The following is a 23,293-nucleotide window of genomic DNA, read 5'->3' as shown; positions in this document are numbered from 1 at the left end:
GCATAGAGTACACATCCCAGAATGGCACAGTTGTTTTAATTGCAACTGTGGGTGCTTTTCCTCTGCCAAAAATGGATAAACGAGCATATAAAGGTACCACTTAAAACCTTGGCAGAGGTTTGCTAAATTATTTGTTGTTGTACAGCAACAACCACCAAATACACACACACACACACCCTTCTTTGCATTGACTTTTTGCTGTTTTGGAAACAAAAGGGGACACCATTGATTTTAAGTCTGATACTATGGAATTTTTGGGAATTATATATTCCTATATCTAATCTGAGAACCCATCCATTAATCCCATCTTCCATGTTGATGTTCTAGAAGTGAATCCAAAAGACATCTGAATCTCAGCAGCACCACAACAACGCTGCTGTGTCACATTATTTTATTATTCTATTCACATCCTCAGCTCTTTTTAAAGCTGTTTTAGTTGTTAGGCCACTCAACTGACAATTGAGCTTAACGTTGCTCACTCACAGCAGTGCAACAACAACAACAACAACAACAAGCGGCCGTGGTTGGTTGTGCTTTGTTACTTCAAGCTGAATTCTGTGGTCATGTTTAAAAGCTCAGACCTATTAGTCTTTCTCCTTCTCAGAAGAGATCCACCCAGGTTTGTGGTGTTTGGTTACCAAATCGCCCACAGTCCGCAAACACATGTAGCAACAGAAAAGGAAAATAACCAGCATTCATTCATTCATTCATTCAACAAACACATCTGTTGTTCGAGACAAAAATATCTAGTGACTACTGAGTATTTATGACGTGTCTATTGGATGGAGCACATCGTTTACTTTCCTAAGTGTTTTAATGAATGGCTGGAAATCCAATTATTAACACAATACTAACTAATGTTATATACTGTATGCAAAGTATTTAAAATACAACGCACCCACAAACATAGATTCAGTTTCTGCCAACTACATGTGTACCTGATAAGTATGCATTCCTATTACACAGAAGTAACATGAGCCACAGATGTTATTTAATTGATTTAAATGTACTTGTGTTAAGAAAAAAAAAAATCTGCCAATGGGTTAAACAAATGTTACTTGGGTAGAATACTTAGAACTAGAATCTACACTGCAAAAAAAAGATTTTCAAGAAAGTATAATAAGCCTCCTTTCAAGAAAGACTTTGTATTACAGCTTATTTTAAGCTTTTATTACCAGGAACAAGCTAAAACAATGAAGAATCACTATGTCACAGACTGGTGCGTGTGCAAATATAAGAAATAATTCTATGGTATATATATTTTAAAAGTCAACTTCTTAAGTAGAGGAAGTAAAACTCATCTTATGTAAACATTTATTACGTGACAGGATCTATTCGCTTTGATCAGTGGAACTTTCTTAAAATTTGTCACATTACAGTCTGAAAGTGAACATTTGGTTTGTTGTCTAATAGGACTGTTTTTGTAGTGCTTGTCTGCCTGTAAAGCCTGTGTACAGTTTTTAAAACGCTGAAATGATTGTTACGGCTCTCTGAGTGAGGCAGCAGGTGAAATGTTAGTGTGAAAACACACAACACACCTCACAGTAGCCCCCGCGGTGAGTAAATAGGCCCTGTGCCACACAGATATCTTCTATTTATAGAGACGAGAGGAAAGGATAAATGTGTGACAGGATGCAGGGAAGAGTCCAGCGAGAGGACAATCAGGGAAAGGACTCGTGTGCATCAGAGACGTTGTGTTATTACTCAGGATCTAAAGGTGAAGAGAATGAGTGGCTGATCAGCACTGTGTGAACACATTTGGCAATAGTGTCAGTGTAATGGACATTTACATGTAAAAGTTACACACTTCAGCTTTAAGTTCTCTCTTTCCTGCTGTGTTTTCAGACTCCCCTTCTCTCTGTTGCTCTCTGAACACTATTATCGCGGCTTATTGGGAGGTACTCGGTGTTAGTATTCCATCTGGGTTTTCTGAATTTAATAGATCTTTGATTCTCTGCCCCTCTGAGATCAGACTTCCCCTCTCACTCATCCATTTTAAGACCTGGGTTTGTGATCTAGGAAAAGAAGGAGGGGAAAACAAAGGGAGAAGAAAGAGCAGTGACCTTGGTGTTAATAAGACTTTGCTTTGACAGAGAAAAAGTGGCTTTACTCTCCCACTTTCTTTGTTTAGCTTTTTTGTCTTTCAAGCACATTTTCCCTTTGTTTCTTCATCTCTGCTCGCACCTTATTCCCTGGCTGTACTCCACCATTCGTACCCACGTTCTCCCTCTTGATTTGCCCCCTCATTTCCTCTAACTTTGATACTCAGATAGATGTGGGACTCAGAATAATGCTCCTTGGGGAACTGGTGGAGGACAGGAAGGGAAAGGCAGGACAAGACAGAAAGGAGGTTACCAGGAGAGACAATGTCTCACCTGCATTCTATTGGTACTGTGTGAATTATTTGTTATATATTAAAACCTTTTATAGGCTATTATTCACTTATATCAGTCAGATGTTATTGGTACTGTCTAGTACCCATTTATCCATATCCATACAAGTTACCACCCACATCTAGCATTAGTGGGGGCAACAGTAGCTCAGTTCTCAAACTTGAAAGATGACTCGCTCTACCACTGAGCTACCATCGCACCGAATTACCATTAAAGGGGATTTTAACTGTACCAAATCTACACACCGAAGCATTTTTACTGTTGTCAATTCTCATAGAGCGGTAATAAACATAGAAGAACAAAAACACACTGTAAACAAGTAATTACCCATTTAAAGTACATACTAGACAGATCGAGCTGCAAAGTATATGACAAATCACCTCAAATCATGTCGATGGAGTCACATCGTCTATACTACAGATCTGAAAAATAGGTCATCAGTTCTTTGAAGCTCAGCCCTCATCCTTTCTAAAGGTTACCTTAGCTGCGGCTGGTCATTAAATTGAATTCTGGGTAACGCAGAACCATGTTTGTTTTGACAAGTAGGAAAAACATGTCTCATGCTCTGCTGCTCAGCTGCTGTTCTGTTGAATAAAACTCTATTGGTAATACTAGCATGCAGATATTATATCAAAACAAACCAGACTGCCTGTTTCTATCTCATTTCTGCTGCTTCGTCCAATATCTTCATGTATTGATCGAGGGAAAGCTCTGTGTTGATTCTCTGAAACATTTTCCATTTATTGCAGCTTTATCTTACTGTGTTGTTTATGGCTAGATACCATAAAAGAGCAAAGAGCGAATCTTTAAGTGGGGAATTTACATAACTTTGTTGTTCACAAAAACAATATTTTCAAAGATAATCTTCACAGACAGTGACAACACAGTCAAAGGCAAAGGTCAGTTAACGAGGTGACACGGTTACAGGGTCTGATAAAGTCCGGAGAATATGGCGCATGTGATATTTTCGTTTCTTGATTTATAAGATGTGTACGTCCGTCCTTTTCCTTTCCATGAGAGTTTCCTTGCACTATATTACATCCTGAGTTAATTGGGTGAAACAACAGAACATTAGGTCTTATATAACCAAATAATAACACCAGGACCACTGTTCTCCTAGAAGCACAGAACCAGGTCAAAGAGCAGGGCTACGGGTTGAGAGGAAGCAGAGTCTTGACATCGTATACACATATATGTGTGACTAAGTGTGTGCAGCGCTTCCTGTGCAACATATTTTCTTACCCACTGAAAAGAGTGCATGACACTGTCTCCGAACAAAGTTAAGAGTGTGTGGAGGAACAGTTCATCTTAATAAAGACTAGTTTACGGCGCACATACATGCATACATCATATTATGACCTTTAGACACAAACATGCACAGATATCTTCCCCACTCTGCCATAGTGTGGGAAGATCACAAAATCAACTCAAATAACATGTTAAGCTTACAATTGTAAACTCTACAATTTATTTTGAAAGCCATAAAACCATGCAATCATGTCGTAACCCATAAAGAGAATGTGAGGATCAGCCCAAAATGTCCTCACCTCCTGTGAATTATACGTTTTTAGGTCCTCACACGCACACACACACACACACAGTAACAGACAGTTGCTTTTGACACCCTCGGTCATTTCTATAATCACAGTCAAGGGAACGACCACTGACACAGTCAAAGTTTTTTTTTTTGACTCAGCTGCAAACGCGTGCACAGTCACCTCCTCCTCCCCCACCTCCCCCCCATGACAAGTTGTGGTAATGTAGCTGACAGAGGCCTTGATAAGACTCATGTGAAAAGGCTACAGTCAGTGAACCGGCCTGCTCTGTGTGCCAAGGACAGCATTTACCTTCGTAACAGCCTTTCTGGGTCACTAACACATCCATCTAGACAATCCACTCCCCTTAGAAACTGTGTGCATCTCGACCTTAACTTCCATTAGCCTGTGTGTCTTGCATTTCTCTCACACACTTTTCCTCTTCTGGGCCACACGGTGGTGTAGTGGTTAGCATTCTCGCCTTGCAGCGAGAAGAGCCCCGGTTGGAACAAGGGCCTTTCTGCATGGAGTTTGCATGTTCTCCCTGTGTGTGCGTGGTTCTCTGGCTTCCTCCCACAGTCCAAAAACATGCAATATGGGGATTAGGTAAATTGGACACTCTAAATCGACCATAGGAGTGAGTGTGAGAGTGAATGGTTGTTTGTCTCTATCTGTGTGTGGCCCTGCGATGGACTGGCGAACTGTCCAGGGTGTACCCCGCCTATCGCCCGATGTAGCTGAGATTGGCACAGCAGTGGAGGATAAAGCGGTTAGATGATGACTGACTGACTGACTTTTCCTCTTCTCTCTGTCTTGGGATGAGTGTGTGTCTGTTGTTAGTGTGTAATGCTTGTGACATACAACAACATCCTGTCAGCGTCGCATGTGACATGAAAGATCATTCTTGATCATCATGGTCGAGGAGATGGAGAGTCTGAAATTGTGAAATTGTTCTCGGGGGAGTGTTTGGCTGCGCAGCTGTCACACAAGAGCAGATTACTCTCCTGAGCCGGAGACCGACTCACTCTCACGCCGCTTCCTGTGTAATTCAAAAGGATTGGAATAACTCACCCAAACTTAACATATCTATTTTCTGTCCTTGTATTGGGTTGGTTCAACAGAGATTCTAATTAAAAATACCTCATTGATAAGCCTTTTGTTGATAAAAAATACAAACTGCAGATTGCTAGTGCTTGTCTTAGTGGAAAAACCTCAAATTATTCTCATTACTGTTTCGCAAATTCATCAAGAGGATGTTTATTTTAGGAATACACAGCTGGTTTAGGTAAAACTGTGCCTAAAAATTATGGAAAAATTATTTATTTGGTTGATATCTGTCACAGGAATAACCAGATAAATTAGGAAACACATCAGCCACAAGTTTAAGATAACAACACTAATGTAGATTTTCCCCCCTTGAGCAACATGTTCCTCAGTGTTTCATGAACTAAGAAAAACAGACCATTATAAGCTCATTGACAAGTTATGACAAGAACTATGAGCAGGAAATCCAAACCACCAAATTTGGAATTAGCACATAGTTTTCACCGAAGAGCAACAAGTTGTGATCTGACTGCAGCATCTGTGTCGATGTTGATGATTAAAATCGTTCTGTGAATATTAAACGTGTTCCACACAGTCACAGAAAAAGAAAACAACTCAAAACATTTATCAACATTTGTCTTTTTTCAGTGTTGAAAGTGTTCAGTGTTGTTATCAGATGCTGCTGCATCAGAGAGTGTGAGTCATTTGTTCCATTTGGATTTAAACGCTATCGACCCAATTTTAAAAACGTGTCCCATCTCGCTCTGACAGGTCAGGAAGTGGAAGATGCTGGGTCGCCATCACAGCGACAGCACAGGCAAGCAGAAGGAAGCTGAGTCAGAGGCGGTCCATCTGGGAGGCTGTCAGTCCTGGGGGATCCACGCCTCGCCCCTGCTGGCCAGTCCCGTCATGCTGGAGTGCTCCGTCTGCAGTGGACCCTACATCAGCTACACCCTGGAGGATGTGTGGCAGCCGCGCCAACGCACACAGGCAAGTTCATGTCGCTAATGACGTCACAAAATATCAAAACACCAAGTCTACCGCAGTGGATCACAAAGCAGAGGACTTCCAGGTGGTCGTTCAGGGAAATTCCTACAGAAATGGTGTTTACGAAGTAAATCTAAGCTCATGTTCTTACAAGAAATAAAACAATGAAAATACTTGTCGATGAATTGAATCGGTGTCACGACTATTGAACACACAGCCCTGTGTTTGTCCAACTTGATTTGTATGTCCTGACTTTAGAGAACGCTTCTTTTTTCAGTCTCATTGGACTATTAAATAAAAGGGCCTTGATTCAGGCAAATGAAAGAAAGTTCCATGCACACGAATGTGAGGTTTAAGTTTAACAGTAGGACTCTCTGTCTGCATTCTCACTGAACAAAACAGCCATGAACGTTTCATTCGTGGAAGAAACCCGTGAATTCAGCGGCTTCTTGGATTTGACTGATATTTCAGTGTAATATGCATGTTGTGAAACACAATAATTGGCGGGGGGAAACATTATTGTCAAATAGGTTCCATCAAATGACTTATAGTTCAGTCATGCAACTTTCCACTTCCTCTTGACCTTTAACCAGACAAACAAATGTTCTGTTCTTTTTTCTTTATGACACAGCCCCAAAAACAGAGCCTTGATCTCTTTACTTAATCAATTAACAACCTTACGTGAGATGACAGAAGGGATGCAGTATATCAGAGTATAAGTATCAGAGTATATCTGATGGGATGAGATGAGTAGACCGTGATAGCTCGCCTATATTAAGCATACGATCGACATGAAAGGCAGAAACATTGAAAGCAGCGCCTTGAGAGAATAAACAACACAAGAGTTTGAAACAACCCAAACACACACACATGCCTGAGCTTGTCACGTTCTCAGAAAACACCCATGGGAGAAAAGTGAAATCTGCCAAAGTCAGAACTACAGGTTTGACAGTGAAATGTAAATGTCGCGTGTCCTGTGACAGCAGGCCAAAACATGATAAGTGGGACAAAGTCAAGCTTCTCTTCAGGCGTACAGTGCAGCCGTGTTTACTTGTTTATTTCAGAGTCCTGTACTCGCCGATCAGATGTCAAAGATCAACTTTCTAACTCCTTTCTTAATTCTTACTTACTTTTGCTAATGCTTTTTATATGTTCTATCCTTTTGCTGCTGCAAAGTTCTCCACAGTATAATGTGGATGGAAATGTTTTTCTCAACAGCTGCAGCTGCTGACGGATCACACAGTGGAGCTGCATGCACCTACATGCCCACAATTACTAAAAAAAATACTAAAAATAAGGGTGCATCTCAGTCTTGTCTACTCGATTTCAAATCGCGGTGATTTGAGCAGGCTTTCTCATGTAGTATGAGTAAGTTTCCGTCTTTTTTTGACCAAAGCAAGAGAACAGCATCAACTGGTGCTACAGGGATTTCACGTGCTATCGGAAAGATTATACTGATCCCATGTGTGAAATCAGAGTGTGTTACGTTCAAGTGCTTTGGTTGCTGACACACGGGTAAAACCAAACAGTAACAGCCTTTTTAATAACATGGCGAGTGTAAGTAGATGAAACATTCCCATTTTGTACACACAATCAATAATAGAGGAATTATTTACGATTCGTGACAGATCTTGTCTTACTTTTATCTCCACTCGGGAAGTCGCGTGGCAATTTTGAATCTATTAAAATTTCCCACTGGAAATCACAACGTGATGGGGCATTCATGTGCATTTTGCACACCGGGGACTCATATTTTCATACATAGCCATAATTCTGATAGCATGTGAAGGCAGCATCAGACCCTAGTCCACCTCTCCAGACACATGGACATGGAAACTAGCAGCAGATCGTAACAAAATAAGAAAGACACTTGAGATATTGCCAGAAAGAAGGTCATTTGTCTGTATTTGCTCAGTTTCCACTTCAAAATGAAAAAAAAAGCAATATGTCTAAAGTACATTAGACATACATTTACGTACATTTAAAAAGGCTACAGACGTACATTTAAAAAGGCTTTATCTAAAATGTATACATTTTTATTTCAAAGAAACACATACAACCACACAGTAGTTAGTTAGTAGGTAGTGCATTCAATTTCTGCCAATAAAAACTTCTGTCTTGATAAACTGCACTGTGAATTGATCATTAAAGTGTAAAAAAGCACATGGTAGGCAGATAACCGGCTCTACACTTGACCAAACTGAGTAAGCTCGGCTTCAAACCGGTGTTTGGTCTCACAGTATCGCGTCACGTTACAGAGCAGAGGTTTCTCACCGCTGTCAACGCCGGACCCCAAGTGATTTAAACTCAGCTTCACCCTGGAAACTCGGCCTCATTAAAAATCCATCACATGGGAAACCAGAAACTGGGACAGGAACCAGTCTAGGTCGGGAATTTGTGGTTTATGGAAATGCTGATTAAGGTCGCGTTTCGGTCAGAGAGGTCATCGCTAATGTTGACACGTACGCCGAAACTTATTAATCGTTCAGGAAAAGTCGCTTAGGTCAGCGCTTTCCAGCCTTTTTTGTCTCGTAAAAACAAAGCGATGTTTTTAGTTTACTGTTTTCACTGGAACAAAAGCAATGATTGGGAGAAAATTCAAAGAAATGCAATTTACTGGAGCAAAAATGTGTTTTTCTTTATCCCTGTCCTAATTTTATTTTTGCATCACATCAGATTTATCTGATGGTCCCAGTCTCAATGTTGTGAACTGTTCTAGTTTTTATCTCTTCCAGCTATTTGTTTTTAGTTTATCTGCAAAAGATATTATAAATAAACAGGACAAGAGTCAGAACTGGATTCATAAGATTGGATGCCCAGTTTGAAAATGTACTAATATGAGACTTATGTATATATACTGGTTGTTTTAACTTCATAGGCCTTAACACAGTACATTACAGTAAATAATATTTAACTGATAGATCACCAGAACACCAAGGATTGTCTCTGTTGTTCCAGTATTTGAACTGTCTTACTAACTAATGCCATATTTCCCCTCTCAGGCTATGGACTTGTACTACCACAATGACTCAGATCCAGACAGTTTGTACTGTTGCCCCGGCGACAACAGTAAGTAACCACCAACAAATACTGCTGTTTGGTATTCTTCCACTTCCTCTTGGCTTTTCTTCTCCTCTCCTTCTGTTTCACACTGTGACCCTTCACTCCTGTGCTACTTCTCTTTATGATCAGCATTCTGATTTATTTTCAGCATCATTCAAAAATGAGTCTTCTACCATTCGGCCGTATTTGTACTGGTTTTTTTTTGTGTGTGTGTGTCCTTGGCGACTAAAAAACATGACGGTTGGAGGAGCGAAATTATTCACCTTACCTCACCACTTGGGCCTCTAATCCAACCTCCAAACAGGATAATAACTATTGTCCCCAAAGCAGTATTACTCTGTGCTGTTTTGGTGGAAACCAGCAAAAATAGTCATTAGAGCCACAAAGCACAGGACTGATCATCAGGAGTGACACAGTGACCTTTTCTGTTTACAACTTCATGATGTTTTCTGGGTAAGAGGTCATAATCGATTTATGGCCGATACGGCTGTAAATGACTGCACTTTAATTTTCCTTCGTGCTACTGAAGTTCAAGATGTTCTAGAAATCATTGGCCAATCCAAATTACAGGGTGGCTGAGTCACATTTTGGCACAGGACCTATCTGCTAAGTTCTCTTTTATAGTCTGGTTAATCAACCTTTCCAGGGAATCTCACGGGATCTCTCTCACTCTCTCTTTGCAATGCACTGCTTTCTATAAAGGTCCAGTGTGTATTATTTGGGAGGGTTTATTGGCAGAAACCAAATATAGCGCCTACTACCCATTAAGTGTGAATAAACCTCTTTATGTACTTGAGGCACAGGCCGCAGTTTGCGGAGGCCGCTATCTTGCGCCAACATGTTTCCATGGCAGCGATGGACATACCAAAAAGTGTGTGTTCAGCATTTTTGAAAAGAATGAAGAAAACTGTCCTTTCTGTATTTCACTGACACACTTGGGAAAACAAGGAGTGAGCAGAGTGAGCTTACCATGACATGCCACCAGTTCTTACTCACAGGACGTTTATTCTGTTCTTTTTCTACATAGACAGCATTTATTTGCTCTTTCGGTAACGACATCATTCTCACCAGTGGTAAGAAACACAGTAAATATATTAAGTATGCACTGGCATTGACAGCTGGCAGTCACAGAAGTACCTGCTGCCGGCTGGCACGGACCCGCACGTGTGGGACATGTTTTTCACTGGGAGTAGTCAGCCCTTTTTTTAGTTGTGGGAGTTCTGTGAAGAGAAAATCCAAGCAATTAGCCGAGCTGGTGACAAGCTGTTCCTGCATGACCTTGGCTGTGACGCCGCTACACCCTGTTCTACAAACTTCAGCAGTTCATGTTCATATCAGCTACAGGAGCCACTAGCTTGAGGTGTGTCAGTCGTTTGTGTAGCACAAGGAGTAGCAACAGAGAGTGAGGTGGTGTTCCATTAATAATTAATTATTGTAATACTAATAATAATAATAATAGTTATTATTGTTGGGAGTAGGCACTGGCCATCGTTTTTTATGCAGGAACAAAGAGTGAACTGTGTTCCCAAGAAAAAGTACAGAGCGACCTTATTTAACAACACATCTGCTGAGATTATTCTTATTAAACCACATGAGTGGGTTCATCAGTTTGCTTCGGTGCAGCTAATCAGAATTTTCTCACGTTTCCTCACGTTTGATTTTCCCTCTCCGTCGCCAACAGACTTATATAACAAGTGGTTCTCCAATGTGTGCGATGTTGCGTGTGTGTGTGCCTTTTGTTCTCAATGACATGAAATATCAACGGACTCCTTTCTGAGGCCTTTATTCACAACATTTTCATGACGCATCGCTCACCTGTATCAACCTGTCCTGCGGCGCTGAACAGGCAAACACACCTTTGTACACACACACACACACACACACAAACTGTAAACAAGCAAAAAAACCAGTTGCCCTTACTTACTGTGTCAATAGAAGAAAAGAAAAGGCGTAAGGAGAAAGCCGTGCCTCAGCAAACCAATGAAAGGTCAGCGTAGAACAGTGGGAAATATCATTCATTCATCTTCCACATGAGGGTCACAGGGTTGCTGGTGCCAATCCTAGCTGGCATAGGGTCACCAGTCCATCGCAGGGCCAACATATAGAGATGAAAAATCATTTAATCACACAGTGACAATTAACTTCTTCTTGTTTTTGGACATGTGGGAGGAAACCGGAGAACCCGGAGAGGCCTGGACTGGTACTGGGACACGAACCAGCAACCTTCACTTACAGTAACACTGCTACCATAAAGAATACTAAACTTTTTTTGTGACATCAGTAGAAAAATATTCCCAGAATTCAAACCATACCAGAAAACATCAGCGGTCCCTTTCAAAGCGGTATAAAACCCCCTCCTGACATGATCACTGCTGACCTTTGAAATGGTGCTTTTAATATACTGTCTTTAAATGCACTCCTCATTATAAATTCCTAAGATGGCAGCTGTAAATCATATACAATTTTGTTTCAAATTGTCTTTTTTCACGACTTTATTTTGAAAATAAAGTTTTCCTTCTAACAGTCAACAGAAGCATCTTCTTCTGGCTTCAGAGTGAGTCACAGCACAGCAACAAATGATGTGTTGATAGTGAGAATACACTCACCCACCACATCGACATCAACATGTGCATAACGTGACGGTAATGAGTGGTTGTTTCAGTTAATGTTGCACATTAGTGTTGCCTTATTTTCAACTGCCGCTCACTGGGTATTTTCTCTTGTTTACAAATTGTCTGCGAACCCTATATGGTTGAGCATAAAAATCCAAGTTCCAAGTCCCGTAAATAAATGTTCTTCTTTATTCTCATGCTCAAGTAGTATGTCTTGAATATGTGCACATGCTATAGTGATACAGGCATTAATGAGGATGTAAACTGGTGCTGTTGAGTGCACATTTCACCCTTGTGCTATATTTGTCTGCACTTGGCTTTGAGTTTGCCTCGGCTTTGTAGCCCAGTAATTTCATTTCAGCGGTTGCTGGACACGTTAGATAGTTCCACATTAAACGGTAGCGTAACAAATAGGGTAAAAATCAGGTCCTTTTTTTTTTTACTTTACTTTCCTGCCCTGCAACCTCAAACTAAAAAAGGCTCTGCAAACTCTCCAGCATATCCAGATGACATAGCACACTTTTTATTTACATAGTGCAAGAAAGCAACACTGCACTCCCTGCACTTCTCCTTCTGGGTGAGGTTTCAACTTCTCAGCTATGGCAATGTTGTCTGCGTGTCAGAGTGGGTTGCTGTCGTACCTGCTTCTCGGGTTAAATAAACTCCACCAAAGAAGAGAAACTAAATCCAAGCACATTTGTCTTTGCAACTCACCCGGTTTAGCCTCATACCTCCATCTACCCTGCTCGAGTCTCGTCTAGTGTATTTATAGCCTGGCCTCAGCACTTGCCGGACATTTTGGCAAAGTTCCCCCGGCAGTTAGCAACATACGGACTGAATTTGAACTCTTAATGAGGCATTTTTTCCATGGTTTATATTCATACTAGGCAAAACTGAATGAATTCCATATCAATTCATGTCATGTGCGTGTAACGAGGAGTGCTACCGCCTCAGCTGATGCTCTTGAATCCGTGCAACAGCATGACTAGCTTGACGTTTCCCACTCTGGCTGTTATAAAGCAGATAAGTAGATTTTTTTTTTGTAAATTCCTTTGGCACGTCTGGCTTTTCTATTCAGGAAGTGATTCGTCTCTTCCTGGTACCCTCTCTCGAAAGTAGGTTACTTTTTTTTTTTTGTCGCCATGCAGGCCAGATGGACACCGATAAATAAAAGCCCGGCTGTCCTCGCTGAATAGCCGAGGCCTTTATGTAACAGCGTCATTTGGTTCATCACTTACAGAGGCTCATTCACATTCGTCTCCACATCAACTGTAGCCGCAAACGCACTCACCATCCCTGACACAGATAGCGGCTGTGACAAGATGGAGGGATGGGAAAATGAGGACAGACATGGGCCGACTTAATGAATATTTCGCATCTGCTGTAGACGCGTGGAATATGATGGGCATGTGCCGCTCTTTGTGTACGTGCAGGTACATCATTGGTGAGTGCGTGTGCATGTTTTCTAATAGGCTGTGAGCACAAATGTGTTCCCACCCACTGTTGAAAGGACGTCTAGATGCTGTGAGGACATTTTATCTTAGGTCTTTGTTGAGGGTTAACTCGGTTTTAGTCGGGTTCGAATTAGAGTCAAGACGTACATCGGAGTTATGGTTTAGACATGTAGTTGAGATGGTTTAAGTGGCTATGAAATCAATGCATTATGTGTCTGAATGTCCTCACAACTATATGGAGACATTTATGTGTGTGTGTGTGTGTGTGTGTTCGGATATGGTTTTACTGCAACTGTAATATCCTGCAGCCCAAACATTCTGATTACACAGTGAACCCCTTCCTGTACTTTAATAAAGTCATGAGATTTTCCCTGATGTGTGTGTGTGTGTGTGCGCGCGCGTATGCGTGTCACTGCTGTCTCTGGCAAAATGGCAGTGCCAGTAGGAGGTTACATAATGGATACTTTCTCTCTCACTCGCGCACACACACAGCTCGACTATTTTGGAGCCTTTTGTCGTTCATGGTCTGAGCCTCAAGCGGCCTGTAAATCCAGAAGGGAAATGGGGACATAAAGGAGAAACAGCTCTTTTGTTAGTATCCCTCTCCCTCTCTTTCGCTCTCTCTCCTCTGATCATCCCTCAGCACTTCTCTCTCATTTCCTTCAACTCTGAGCTATGAGCATAGATGCAGACCGAGGTAATGTAACATCTTCTTCATGAACTATTCATGGCTAAATTTGAGCTCCCCTTTTTTTTAATGCTTTAAGAAGGAGCATGTTTTCAAGGTCAACGCTTGACTCGTGCTTGACTTAAGCTCCTACTGCTCCCTCTTGACAGAGCGATGTCTGATGATGTAAGAGGTTTCACTTAATATGGCGTGAGGTGCTCTCAAGTGTTGATAAGACATGTCTGTTTGTACCCCGCCCTGTGCTACTGTCAGATAAAGCTCGCTTGCCGCAGTCGCTCCTGAACCTGTACTGTCTGAAAAATGAATACTGCATATATTTTTTTTAGCAACACTGAAGGATGTTCTAAATGCACTGAGGGAGGGAGGAGTTGGATAGCTTGAAGAAAATGTCATAAATACCTGATTTGCCCTGTGAATGACCTGACTGTGAAGGGACAGATTATGTAACAGATTTGAGCATAGATAATTGAGAAAAAGAGTCAGGGGTTAGAAATGCTGACTCTATATTTAAAACGTTGAGAGTTCATAAGTTTTCATTGGGAGACGCCGAGCGAACGACACAGCCGTCTTCCTGATTCTTTGTATTGTGTTTATGACTTTTAATCACTGCATGTATTTGCTTTAATGATTCAAACATCACATAGTTTTAAATGCAGACTGCATCGACTGTCCTTCACCGAGGTATAGGTCTTAAGCAAAGCCCTTAAACCCCTTGATCAAACTGTGGTGGAACTGGACGGCGTCCAGTGTGGAACATGTGCAACTGTGCGCGTGCGATAAAGGCACTTTCTTTGAAATAAGACGGCTCTTAGTGTAAATCCCTAGATAAAAATGTAGATTTTAAAAAAAAATACACGCACAGTACATTTTGTTCAGAGGCTCAAAGGACAAAAGTTCATTTCTTCTTAAAAACTAGTCTTTCTATCCTAACAAAATAAAACACATTAAATGGACCACTCCCTAAAAGAAAAATATATATGTACAGCATGATAAAAAAAAGATTCAAAAAACAACAATAGACGGTGATAAAAACTGTCCTTAAATGCGGCCTACATGTGCACAAATTCATCATGTTTCCAAAACTATGTTCATTTCCAGAACAGTGGGTGAATGACCTTAGCTCAGCGGGCACAACATTTGCATTTTACGAAGATGAGGACTTATTATAGTGCACGTTTTTGCATGTGAACTTCAACTGCAAGCCAGCTTTTTGCCTTTGAGTGATACTGGAATAATGTCACAGTGAAAGAGAGCTGCCATTTCAGGGGAAATACGGGTAAATGGGGGATTTGTTAAGCAAATGTGATACTATGGGTACTTAATTGGTGCTTGGTACTTGTTGGTGTTACAAGAGCCCAGTCAACAAAAACATCCATCAGCTTTATTGTCTCTCGTCAGGTGAAGGTGGCGGTAGAAATGAATCATTTCATCCAATTATAATTTCTACCTCGTGTTCATTTGTAAATAAATAAAACGTCCACAGCAACATTGGCAGTGGCAGAAGTGGAAAGTAGGCAGCAGTTTCCCCCGCCCTGAGGGAAACTCATCCAACCATGGGTAGAATGGAAGGAAGTAGAGGCGGGTCGTCTCCGCCCTGAAGAGAAGTGAGAGAGAGAAAAAAAAAAGCTTGAAGAAACTCCTCAAGAAGGAGACTGCAGTGTAGTCAGATTACCTCACTGCCAAGGAGCCTGAAGTCCTCTGCTCTCTTGCTGTCTCCAGGAAATAAAAGGCATCCATATGAAAGACAAAACCACCGCCTTGACGTGTAAGTAAATACATTTGACTGTCAGGAATAGATTTACAAATCTCTTCTAGGCCGGTAATGACCTTGTTGTGGGTGTAATGGCAAATGAGCAGTTTCCACTGTAGTCATGGCTTATAATGTACGCATAGATCTTTTTAAACGGTGTATGTGTGACTGGGATGGAAGCGCTGGTGGAGTTGAGTTGCGCTTCATTTACTGCAAAATTCCGTGACCTGGATTTATGAAGCCGTTATCTGTGGAAATGCCTCGCCGGGAGGAGGAGGCGGAGGTGGAAGAAGAGGGGGTTTGTTAAAAAGGTGCCAGAGAAACCCTGGCAGCTCTCTTTTTTGCAACGTTGCTGAAGCCTGTTGTGCGCTGCAGGCTGCCAGAATGAAAACCCCTTCAGACGTTAAAGGTTTGTTTGTTCCGCATAGAAACAGAGTCTGATGAGGCTGTTTGTCTGCAGAAGGTCTAATTGAGACAGGATTTATAAAAGGTCGTGTGTGGATTTTACGCACGGTCTGTCGGAGAATGTAGTTTGTGTTGTCAGCGCACAGTCTTCATATTGTGCTTTGTCCATTCAGTGTATTATTGTTGTTGTTGTTGTTGTTGTTGTTGTTGTTATTTGCGTCTCTTGAATGTGTCTCCTCCATGTTTACGCACTGTCCCGGGTGCTCTGTCTCAGTGGCCTTTCATACCTGTGACATCGCCTCACGCTCTCTCATTCCACGGAGTTCGTTGTTAAACTTGAACCAGGTGTGTTACATAACTGTGAGCCCTGCTGCTGCCGCCGCTCCTCTGTGTGCGCCAGCGGCAGCAATAGCGCATTATTTAATTCTTGATCATCATCATCGTCATCGCAGTGAAGTGTATTGTGTCTGCTCTGCTCTTAAACATTTTGTGTGTATCTTCTTTTTTTTTGGTTTGTTTTTTTCCGCTGGGACTGGAGGCTTGCGCGAGTTAACTCACTCTGTACTTTTCCACTACCGGCGGCTTCTCTTGGCATCTGGCCACCGTGTGCTCAGACTCTCCCTCTCGGCTTTGGTACAGTCCGACCCGCGTCACTCACTCACTCGCTCGCTCCCTCCCCACCGTTTTAATTGAGAGGCAGCCAAAGAGTGAAGCTGATAGGCCTTAGTTGAGGTGATCAGATTATCCGTACTTGCAGACTCCGGGGTGAGGGGACACACAAATAATCCTGAGCTTTTTCTCACAATAATATAGCCTCCTTAAACAACATGTGCGGAATCCACTCAGTTATGTAAAACTCTAAGTGATTCCATATGTTAGAGTGGACACATCTGGATGACATTGTCCTATAGGATACACTATGCTTAGGGTTTGCTCCCTTGTTGACACTCTCAGCCTGCGTGCCACGAGATGTCCAAGTATGTTATTGCACAACGTATGTGCAAATAGTACAATAGTACTCTTTCAGTAAGTGGTAAAGAACTTTTTTTATTTTTCAATTTTCTCCTGTTTTTGACGGAACTACGGTTTGAGGCGCGGCGATGACGCGCTGGGGGCGCAACGGCATGTGATTGTTCCAGGACTGGATCGCTCTTCCCCGCGTCGTCCATTCAGCGGCATGAAATGTCTGCATAGGGCCACGCCCACCGCGGATTGTGGGCGTGCGCTGCGCCCCCTCCTCCTTTCCCCACCTCCTTCCCCTCCGGGCCTTTTATAAAGCGAGGGCCAAATGCGTAATAGTTATATTTTGGCTTTAGGCAGTTGATGAGTGCAGAGCTGCTCTTGAACTCATCACATCATGACGGTCAAAACGCAAACGGAAAAGTCAGTCCTCACTTACTCCAAGTGTAGAGGACTAGTGGGATTAGTCACCGGTATGGAAACAGAGTTGGATATTTTGACCTGTGGATCTGCAACCTTTTTGCCTTTTGTTTGAAAATCTAAACCGTTCTTGTTTTGTTTGGTTTTTCCTCTCACAGCTTTCATGAAACAGAGGAAAATGGGTCTGAACGACTTCATTCAGAAGCTTGCCACCAACTCCTACTCCTGCAAGCAGTGAGTACAGTCTGACTCATGTTATTGTTCTGCCTTCAGTGGAGGACACAGAATTGGCAAACATGGGCTGAAATGTCAGTCATAACACTTGTGGAGAAATTGTGTGACTCCCAGATTAACACATTCACTAGCATTATGTGTATGTTTTCTTATAGGATGAGCTAAGTTTGATCTTTTTTGTTTTTCAGTCCAGAGGTTCAGTCTATTCTGAACTTAAATCCACCTCAGGATGCTGAGCTCATGAATGCAAACCCCTCTCCTCCTGTAAGTATATTTCTATCAAACTTTGAATTGTTTGCTTCTTCTGTTGTTTACACATTTATGAGTTGTGTTTTGGTTCTAACATCCTCATCATTGTCCTCCCCCTGCAGCCCAGTCCATCCCAGCAGATAAACCTCGGTCCCTCCTCCAACCCTTCAGCCAAACCCAACGACTTCCACTTCCTCAAGGTGATCGGCAAAGGCAGCTTCGGCAAAGTCCTGCTGGCACATCACCGCACAGATGACCAGTTCTACGCTGTCAAAGTCTTACAGAAGAAGGCCATTCTCAAGAAGAAGGAGGTAAGTGCACCTTGCACACAGCCGTGGCATTTAGAACCACAAACACATACCACTGAAGGTGTTGCCTCCTCAACCTGTCTCACCACAACTCTTTGTTCTGCGCAGGAAAAACACATCATGTCAGAGAGGAATGTACTGCTAAAGAATGTCAAGCATCCATTCTTGGTCGGCCTGCACTACTCTTTCCAAACAACAGACAAACTCTACTTTGTCTTGGACTACATCAATGGTGGAGAGGTGAGTGTCTCGTTTGAACAGCCTTCAGAAAAGACAAACAGAGATGGGGGAGGGGAATCTGAGGAATAAAAAATATGGATCTGATTGCAGGAGGGAAAGGGGAACATTTGAGATGATACAGCTGAAAGATTCAGAGTCATAATGATGAGACAGACAGAGGGGATGTCCTGTCACCAGAGGCAGAATAGAGGCCGTGGCTTTCTGTCTCTTTTCTGCCTTTCTTTGGCTAAAGGAAACCCCTCTCAGGAAATCGCGTGGTGGGCCAGGACAGTGGGAGAAACTCAGGGGGCCAAAATTAGCTGCGGCTCTCAGACCCACTGTGTGTCTAATCGAGCTAATTTCCTGTCATTGTTGGACGAGCAAAGACAGTGCTGATTAAATATGGCCCTCGTCAGGAAACAGGACACATTTACTCTCCTTCTCTCCTTTCTCTTTTCTTCCCCCGTTTCCCTCCATCCCTCTGGTCTCTCACTCCACCTATAGCCCTCATTTCATCCGTCTTCCCTTGCCAGTGCCTTCCTGCCTCTTTATTCCTCCCATCCGGTTTCCTCTCTGTCTCCAAATCTCTCTTTTTTTATTATTGTTGGGCTTTCTTGTACAAACGTCCCTCTCTTGTTGCTGCAAGTTCAGACCCGTCTGTAGAAAAATGATACTCGTGACTAATCTTTGTTGTGTCGTCTCTTTTTCTTTCTTTCAGTTGTTCTACCACCTCCAGAGAGAGCGCTTCTTCCTCGAGCCCAGGGCCAGGTTCTACGCTGCAGAGATCGCCAGCGCCCTCGGCTACCTCCACTCTCTGAACATTGTCTACAGAGACCTGAAGCCAGAGAACATCCTGCTGGACTCACAGGGACACATCATCCTCACAGACTTCGGCCTGTGCAAGGAGAACATTGAACCCAACGGGACCACGTCGACCTTCTGTGGCACACCAGAGGTAAGGATGAAATCTCCTTCAATGCTCCTTTATTTTTTTAGCAGCAATATTCAGTATTTAATTCTCTCCGTCTTTGTCCATTCACAGTACTTAGCTCCTGAGGTGCTTCACAAGCAGCCGTACGACAGGACGGTAGACTGGTGGTGTTTAGGGGCCGTTCTCTATGAAATGCTCTATGGCCTGGTGAGTAACATCCACAGTTATGGTATAGTTTAGTCTTCAATATATTAAATATTGCTCAGGTAGTACAGTTTGTTGTGGCCAAGACTGTAACCGTTTCTTTTTGTCCCTCCTCAGCCTCCGTTCTACAGCCGTAACACAGCGGAGATGTATGACAACATCCTGAACAAGCCACTGCAGCTGAAACCCAACATTTCCAACGCAGCCAGACACTTGCTGGAGGGTTTGCTACAGAAGGATCGCACCAAGAGGCTGGGCTGCGCAGAAGACTTTGTAAGTGTTTGATTCTACGTGTGTGTCTATATATATATGTGCTTATTCAAATATTCCATTGTGTTAAAACTTGTAATGTAATTATTTATCTTTTTTTTTTCTCCAGATTGAAATAAAGAACCACGTATTCTTCTCTCCCATCAACTGGGATGAACTCAATGCCAAAAAAATCACCCCTCCCTTCAACCCCAATGTGGTACGTTCCTTTTTAAAACTCCACTAAGCACTGGTGATGACAGATTTTTCATTTTCTACAGGCTTCTCTTTTTTTTGGTGTTACTTTTTAGTATTTGAAGCATCTACACTGTGTATCAAAACATTTCCAACTATGGTTTGGTATTTTTTACAGGCTGCCTAATCCTCTGTTGTCTCCTCTCTCCTTTAATCCTCCAGACTGGTCCCAATGACCTGCGGCACTTTGATCCAGAGTTCACTGATGAGCCGGTGCCCAACTCCATAGGCTGTTCTCCAGACAGTGCACTTGTCACAGCCAGCATCAAAGATGCTGCCGAAGCCTTCCTGGGTTTCTCCTATGCCCCTTCTATGGACTCCTACCTATAGGATTTAAACAAAGACACTTAAAAGGACATCACTTTAGATTTACCGGGCATGAACTGTGTCCATGGATCAGCATCATGACCCCCACCCAACATTTCCTGTCACGGTGATGGATATTTCTTAAGCAACCCCTGCAACAACTCTGCATCCACAAAGAACTATAGACACGTGTACCTGCCATAACTTCTCCAACCCTTAAACGCATTGAAGAAGATGAGTAGATTCTGCCTGTGAAATGACTTCTTGTAGTAAATCTCCATTTTACCATGATTTACTAATGCACAAAAAAACTTTTCACAGTGGACACCGAGCAACATCCTTCTACAGTCTCCGATTGTTCTTCTTGAGTCTGATAGTGGAAGTCCTTTGCACATAGCTCAGGAAGCTTAAAAGCCCCCATCCACCCACCCCCCACCCTTGGAGGTACAACTAACAAGCACACGCTTTCATCTTTTTCCATCAGAGAAAGGCTTGGCCAGTACTGTGCTGCTGACCCCGACCACGAACACACCATCTTCTCTTTATGTAGCGAAACATCTCAAATTTGAGATCCCGTCCGTCAGATCGGGATCTACCTGCCAGTCGAGTCTGAATGAGTAGTTCGGAAAAGATTTCATTCACCCGTTATGGTGCTTGAGTTTTCTTCATTTGCTTTTTGAAAGGGGAGTTGTTTGAAGCCGAATGTTACAGAGGGGGACATTTTATTTTTCTCTCAAAGGTGCCTTTATTTTCTTCTCACCGTCACATCTTGTCACATCTTTTGGGTTCACCCATGTCCAACTTTATTGTCGCTGTTTCGCGCGTTGTTTCCTTTTGTCGAGAGGAACAGTGTAGCATTACATGTTTTTTTATACAGCTGTTAGGTCTTTAAGGTGAGAGACGTGGGAACTCAACTGATGTTTCATGTCTTCATTTGCACATAAAACGATAATGGTAATGCCGAGAGAGCGAGAGAGAGCACTGCTGCTATAGGTGAGAAGGAGAGTAATGCGTCTAGAGGTGTTAATGTAGTTCTGCTTGCCAACAGTGTCCCCCTCACATAGTCTTCCATTCACCTCACAGTAATCTAAGTGGCTGTCATTGTTGAAACTGAACATTCCATGTTAATATTGCTGTAATGCAGTTTGATGGTATTTAAGTTTGTTTGTATATTTGGAGTTATGTGTCCTAGTTTTAATGTATATTGAACAAAAATGACTAAAGGTATGCTTTAATATATACATATACATTATATATGTATATGTATATACATATATAATGTATCAAGTCATGTTAAATGTACTGTAAATTGTAAAATTGTTTAAAAGAATTTAAGTGACCATGTCTTGTTTGCAATAAAACTTTAAACTTGATGACGGCGTACTGCTGTTATTGTCGTTATTGATACATTGTCAAAAAACCTGCTTCACTTTATTGATTTTCTGTCAAGGTCAAGTTATTGAATAAATGCATTAAAATGTGAAGAATGCAGATATGATGGTAAGCATTGACCTAGTTTTGTTGGAAGGAGCTTGAGCTACTGACCTCACATTTGTGTAGAATGGACTTTAACCAACCTACATGCGTCATCAGACTTACACAACCTTGACTGTGCCATGCAAATGTGTGTGTGGGTGTGTGTGTATCTGACAGACTGACAAGGCCACTCCAGGTGAAAATGCTACATAAATATTTAATGCAAAAAGCTGCAATTGCATGAATAATAAATCAAAAATGAGTGATATACAGTAAATGATGTCTTCAGTAACAGGGCGAAAAAAAGGGTGCTGATAAGATTCCTTCAACTGCGGGTCAAGGTTGTTACTGAGGTTAATCGTGTCATTGTGCAGGTGAGCTATAAACCTCTAACTTTCCTCCTCCATAAAGATTTACATTGTAACAGGAATCCTGTTCCTGTTCAAACCCATCATAATCCCACTTTTTGCACTAAAGTGTCTGTAAAAGCCCTCCAAAGATTTTGTGTGTTGCATCACTGCCCTCAACTGAGCAAATTGTGTCTCTGCAGTCACTGTTTCCTCAATAGAAAAAAAAACACTGAGTGTTTTTATTTATTTTAAAGTGTATTTATTGTGATTTAATTTTTTATTTTTAGTGTAATTAGTGTTGTTTTGTCGGTGAGCCAAAGGCAATTTTCCACCTATTCTATTCTGTTCTATTATATTCTATCCTGTTCTGTTCTGTTCAAATTGTAAAATAAGACAAAATAAAATAACATTAAAAATAAAAATAGTTGATTATCCCCGCGACCCTCTGGTGGAGGATAAAGCAGTAGAAAATGGAGGGATGGATAGTTGATTATCTCCTGTACTACTCTTTAAAATTATACTGAATGGCAAAAAGTTATTATTTACTGCCATCTGCTGGTCAAAGGACACAATCAATTTCAGTGAATAAGCAGGTGAGGAGTGGTCCATGTTTAGACAAATAAAACAACAGCAGACTGACCTTTGATCCAGCAACATATCACTTCAATCTACCAGTATAACAGACCTGTTACCTACTGTTTTTAATCCTTACAAAGAGTGTGGGACGCCTTGTGTATTGCCTTGTTTAGTATGTTGTCCAAATTTTGGCAAAAAAGTCATACTAAAGTATGTCGTCCAAAATTTGAAAAAAAGACATACTAAAGAATGTCCTCCACATTTTGTCAAAAAATTCAGAGGTTAGTATGTCGTCCAAAATTTGAAAAAAAGACATACTAAAGAATGTCCTCCACATTTTGTCAAAAAATTCAGAGGTTAGTATGTCGTCCAAAATTTCACAAAAAAGTCATACTATAGTATATTTTCCAAAATTTCACAAAAAAGTCATACTATAGCATGTGGTCAAAAATTTGACTAAAAATGTCATACTATAGTATGTCTTCCAAATTTTCACAAAAAAGGCATAGGTTAGTATGTCGTCCACAATTTGACAAAAAAAGTCATACTATAGGATGTCATCTAAAATTTGACAAAAAAGTCACACTATAGTATGTCGTCCAATATTTGAGGCATAGGTTAGTAT

The 23,293-nt window shown here is 41.7% G+C and overlaps 1 protein-coding gene across 2 annotated transcripts in view; it reads left to right on the top strand.

Annotated features, from left to right (window-relative positions):
- The window catches only part of sgk1 (serum/glucocorticoid regulated kinase 1), a 32,371-nt gene extending 10,732 nt beyond the window's left edge, over window positions 1-21,639 (top strand). Inside the window, exons 3-13 of one of the 2 annotated variants that reach the window (XM_044049239.1) lie at window positions 5,744-5,962; window positions 8,962-9,028; window positions 17,470-17,545; window positions 17,734-17,809; window positions 17,917-18,105; window positions 18,211-18,342; window positions 19,040-19,276; window positions 19,364-19,459; window positions 19,574-19,729; window positions 19,836-19,925; window positions 20,123-21,639. In XM_044049239.1, the coding sequence (XP_043905174.1) occupies window positions 5,744-5,962; window positions 8,962-9,028; window positions 17,470-17,545; window positions 17,734-17,809; window positions 17,917-18,105; window positions 18,211-18,342; window positions 19,040-19,276; window positions 19,364-19,459; window positions 19,574-19,729; window positions 19,836-19,925; window positions 20,123-20,290 (1,506 nt within the window). In that variant the 3' untranslated portion in view covers window positions 20,291-21,639. Of the gene's footprint in view, window positions 1-5,743; window positions 5,963-8,961; window positions 9,029-16,442; window positions 17,365-17,469; window positions 17,546-17,733; window positions 17,810-17,916; window positions 18,106-18,210; window positions 18,343-19,039; window positions 19,277-19,363; window positions 19,460-19,573; window positions 19,730-19,835; window positions 19,926-20,122 lie in introns of those variants that run through there. The other variant, XM_044049240.1, reaches the window with a different exon arrangement.
- Window positions 21,640-23,293: the final 1,654 nt, after the last annotated feature.

The sequence above is a fragment of the Solea senegalensis genome, linkage group LG17 (genome assembly GCF_019176455.1).
Source record: "Solea senegalensis isolate Sse05_10M linkage group LG17, IFAPA_SoseM_1, whole genome shotgun sequence".
Lineage (NCBI taxonomy): Eukaryota > Metazoa > Chordata > Actinopteri > Pleuronectiformes > Soleidae > Solea > Solea senegalensis.
The sequence above is the reverse complement of the archived record's forward strand: the minus strand, read 5'-3'. Positions and strand labels throughout refer to the sequence as shown.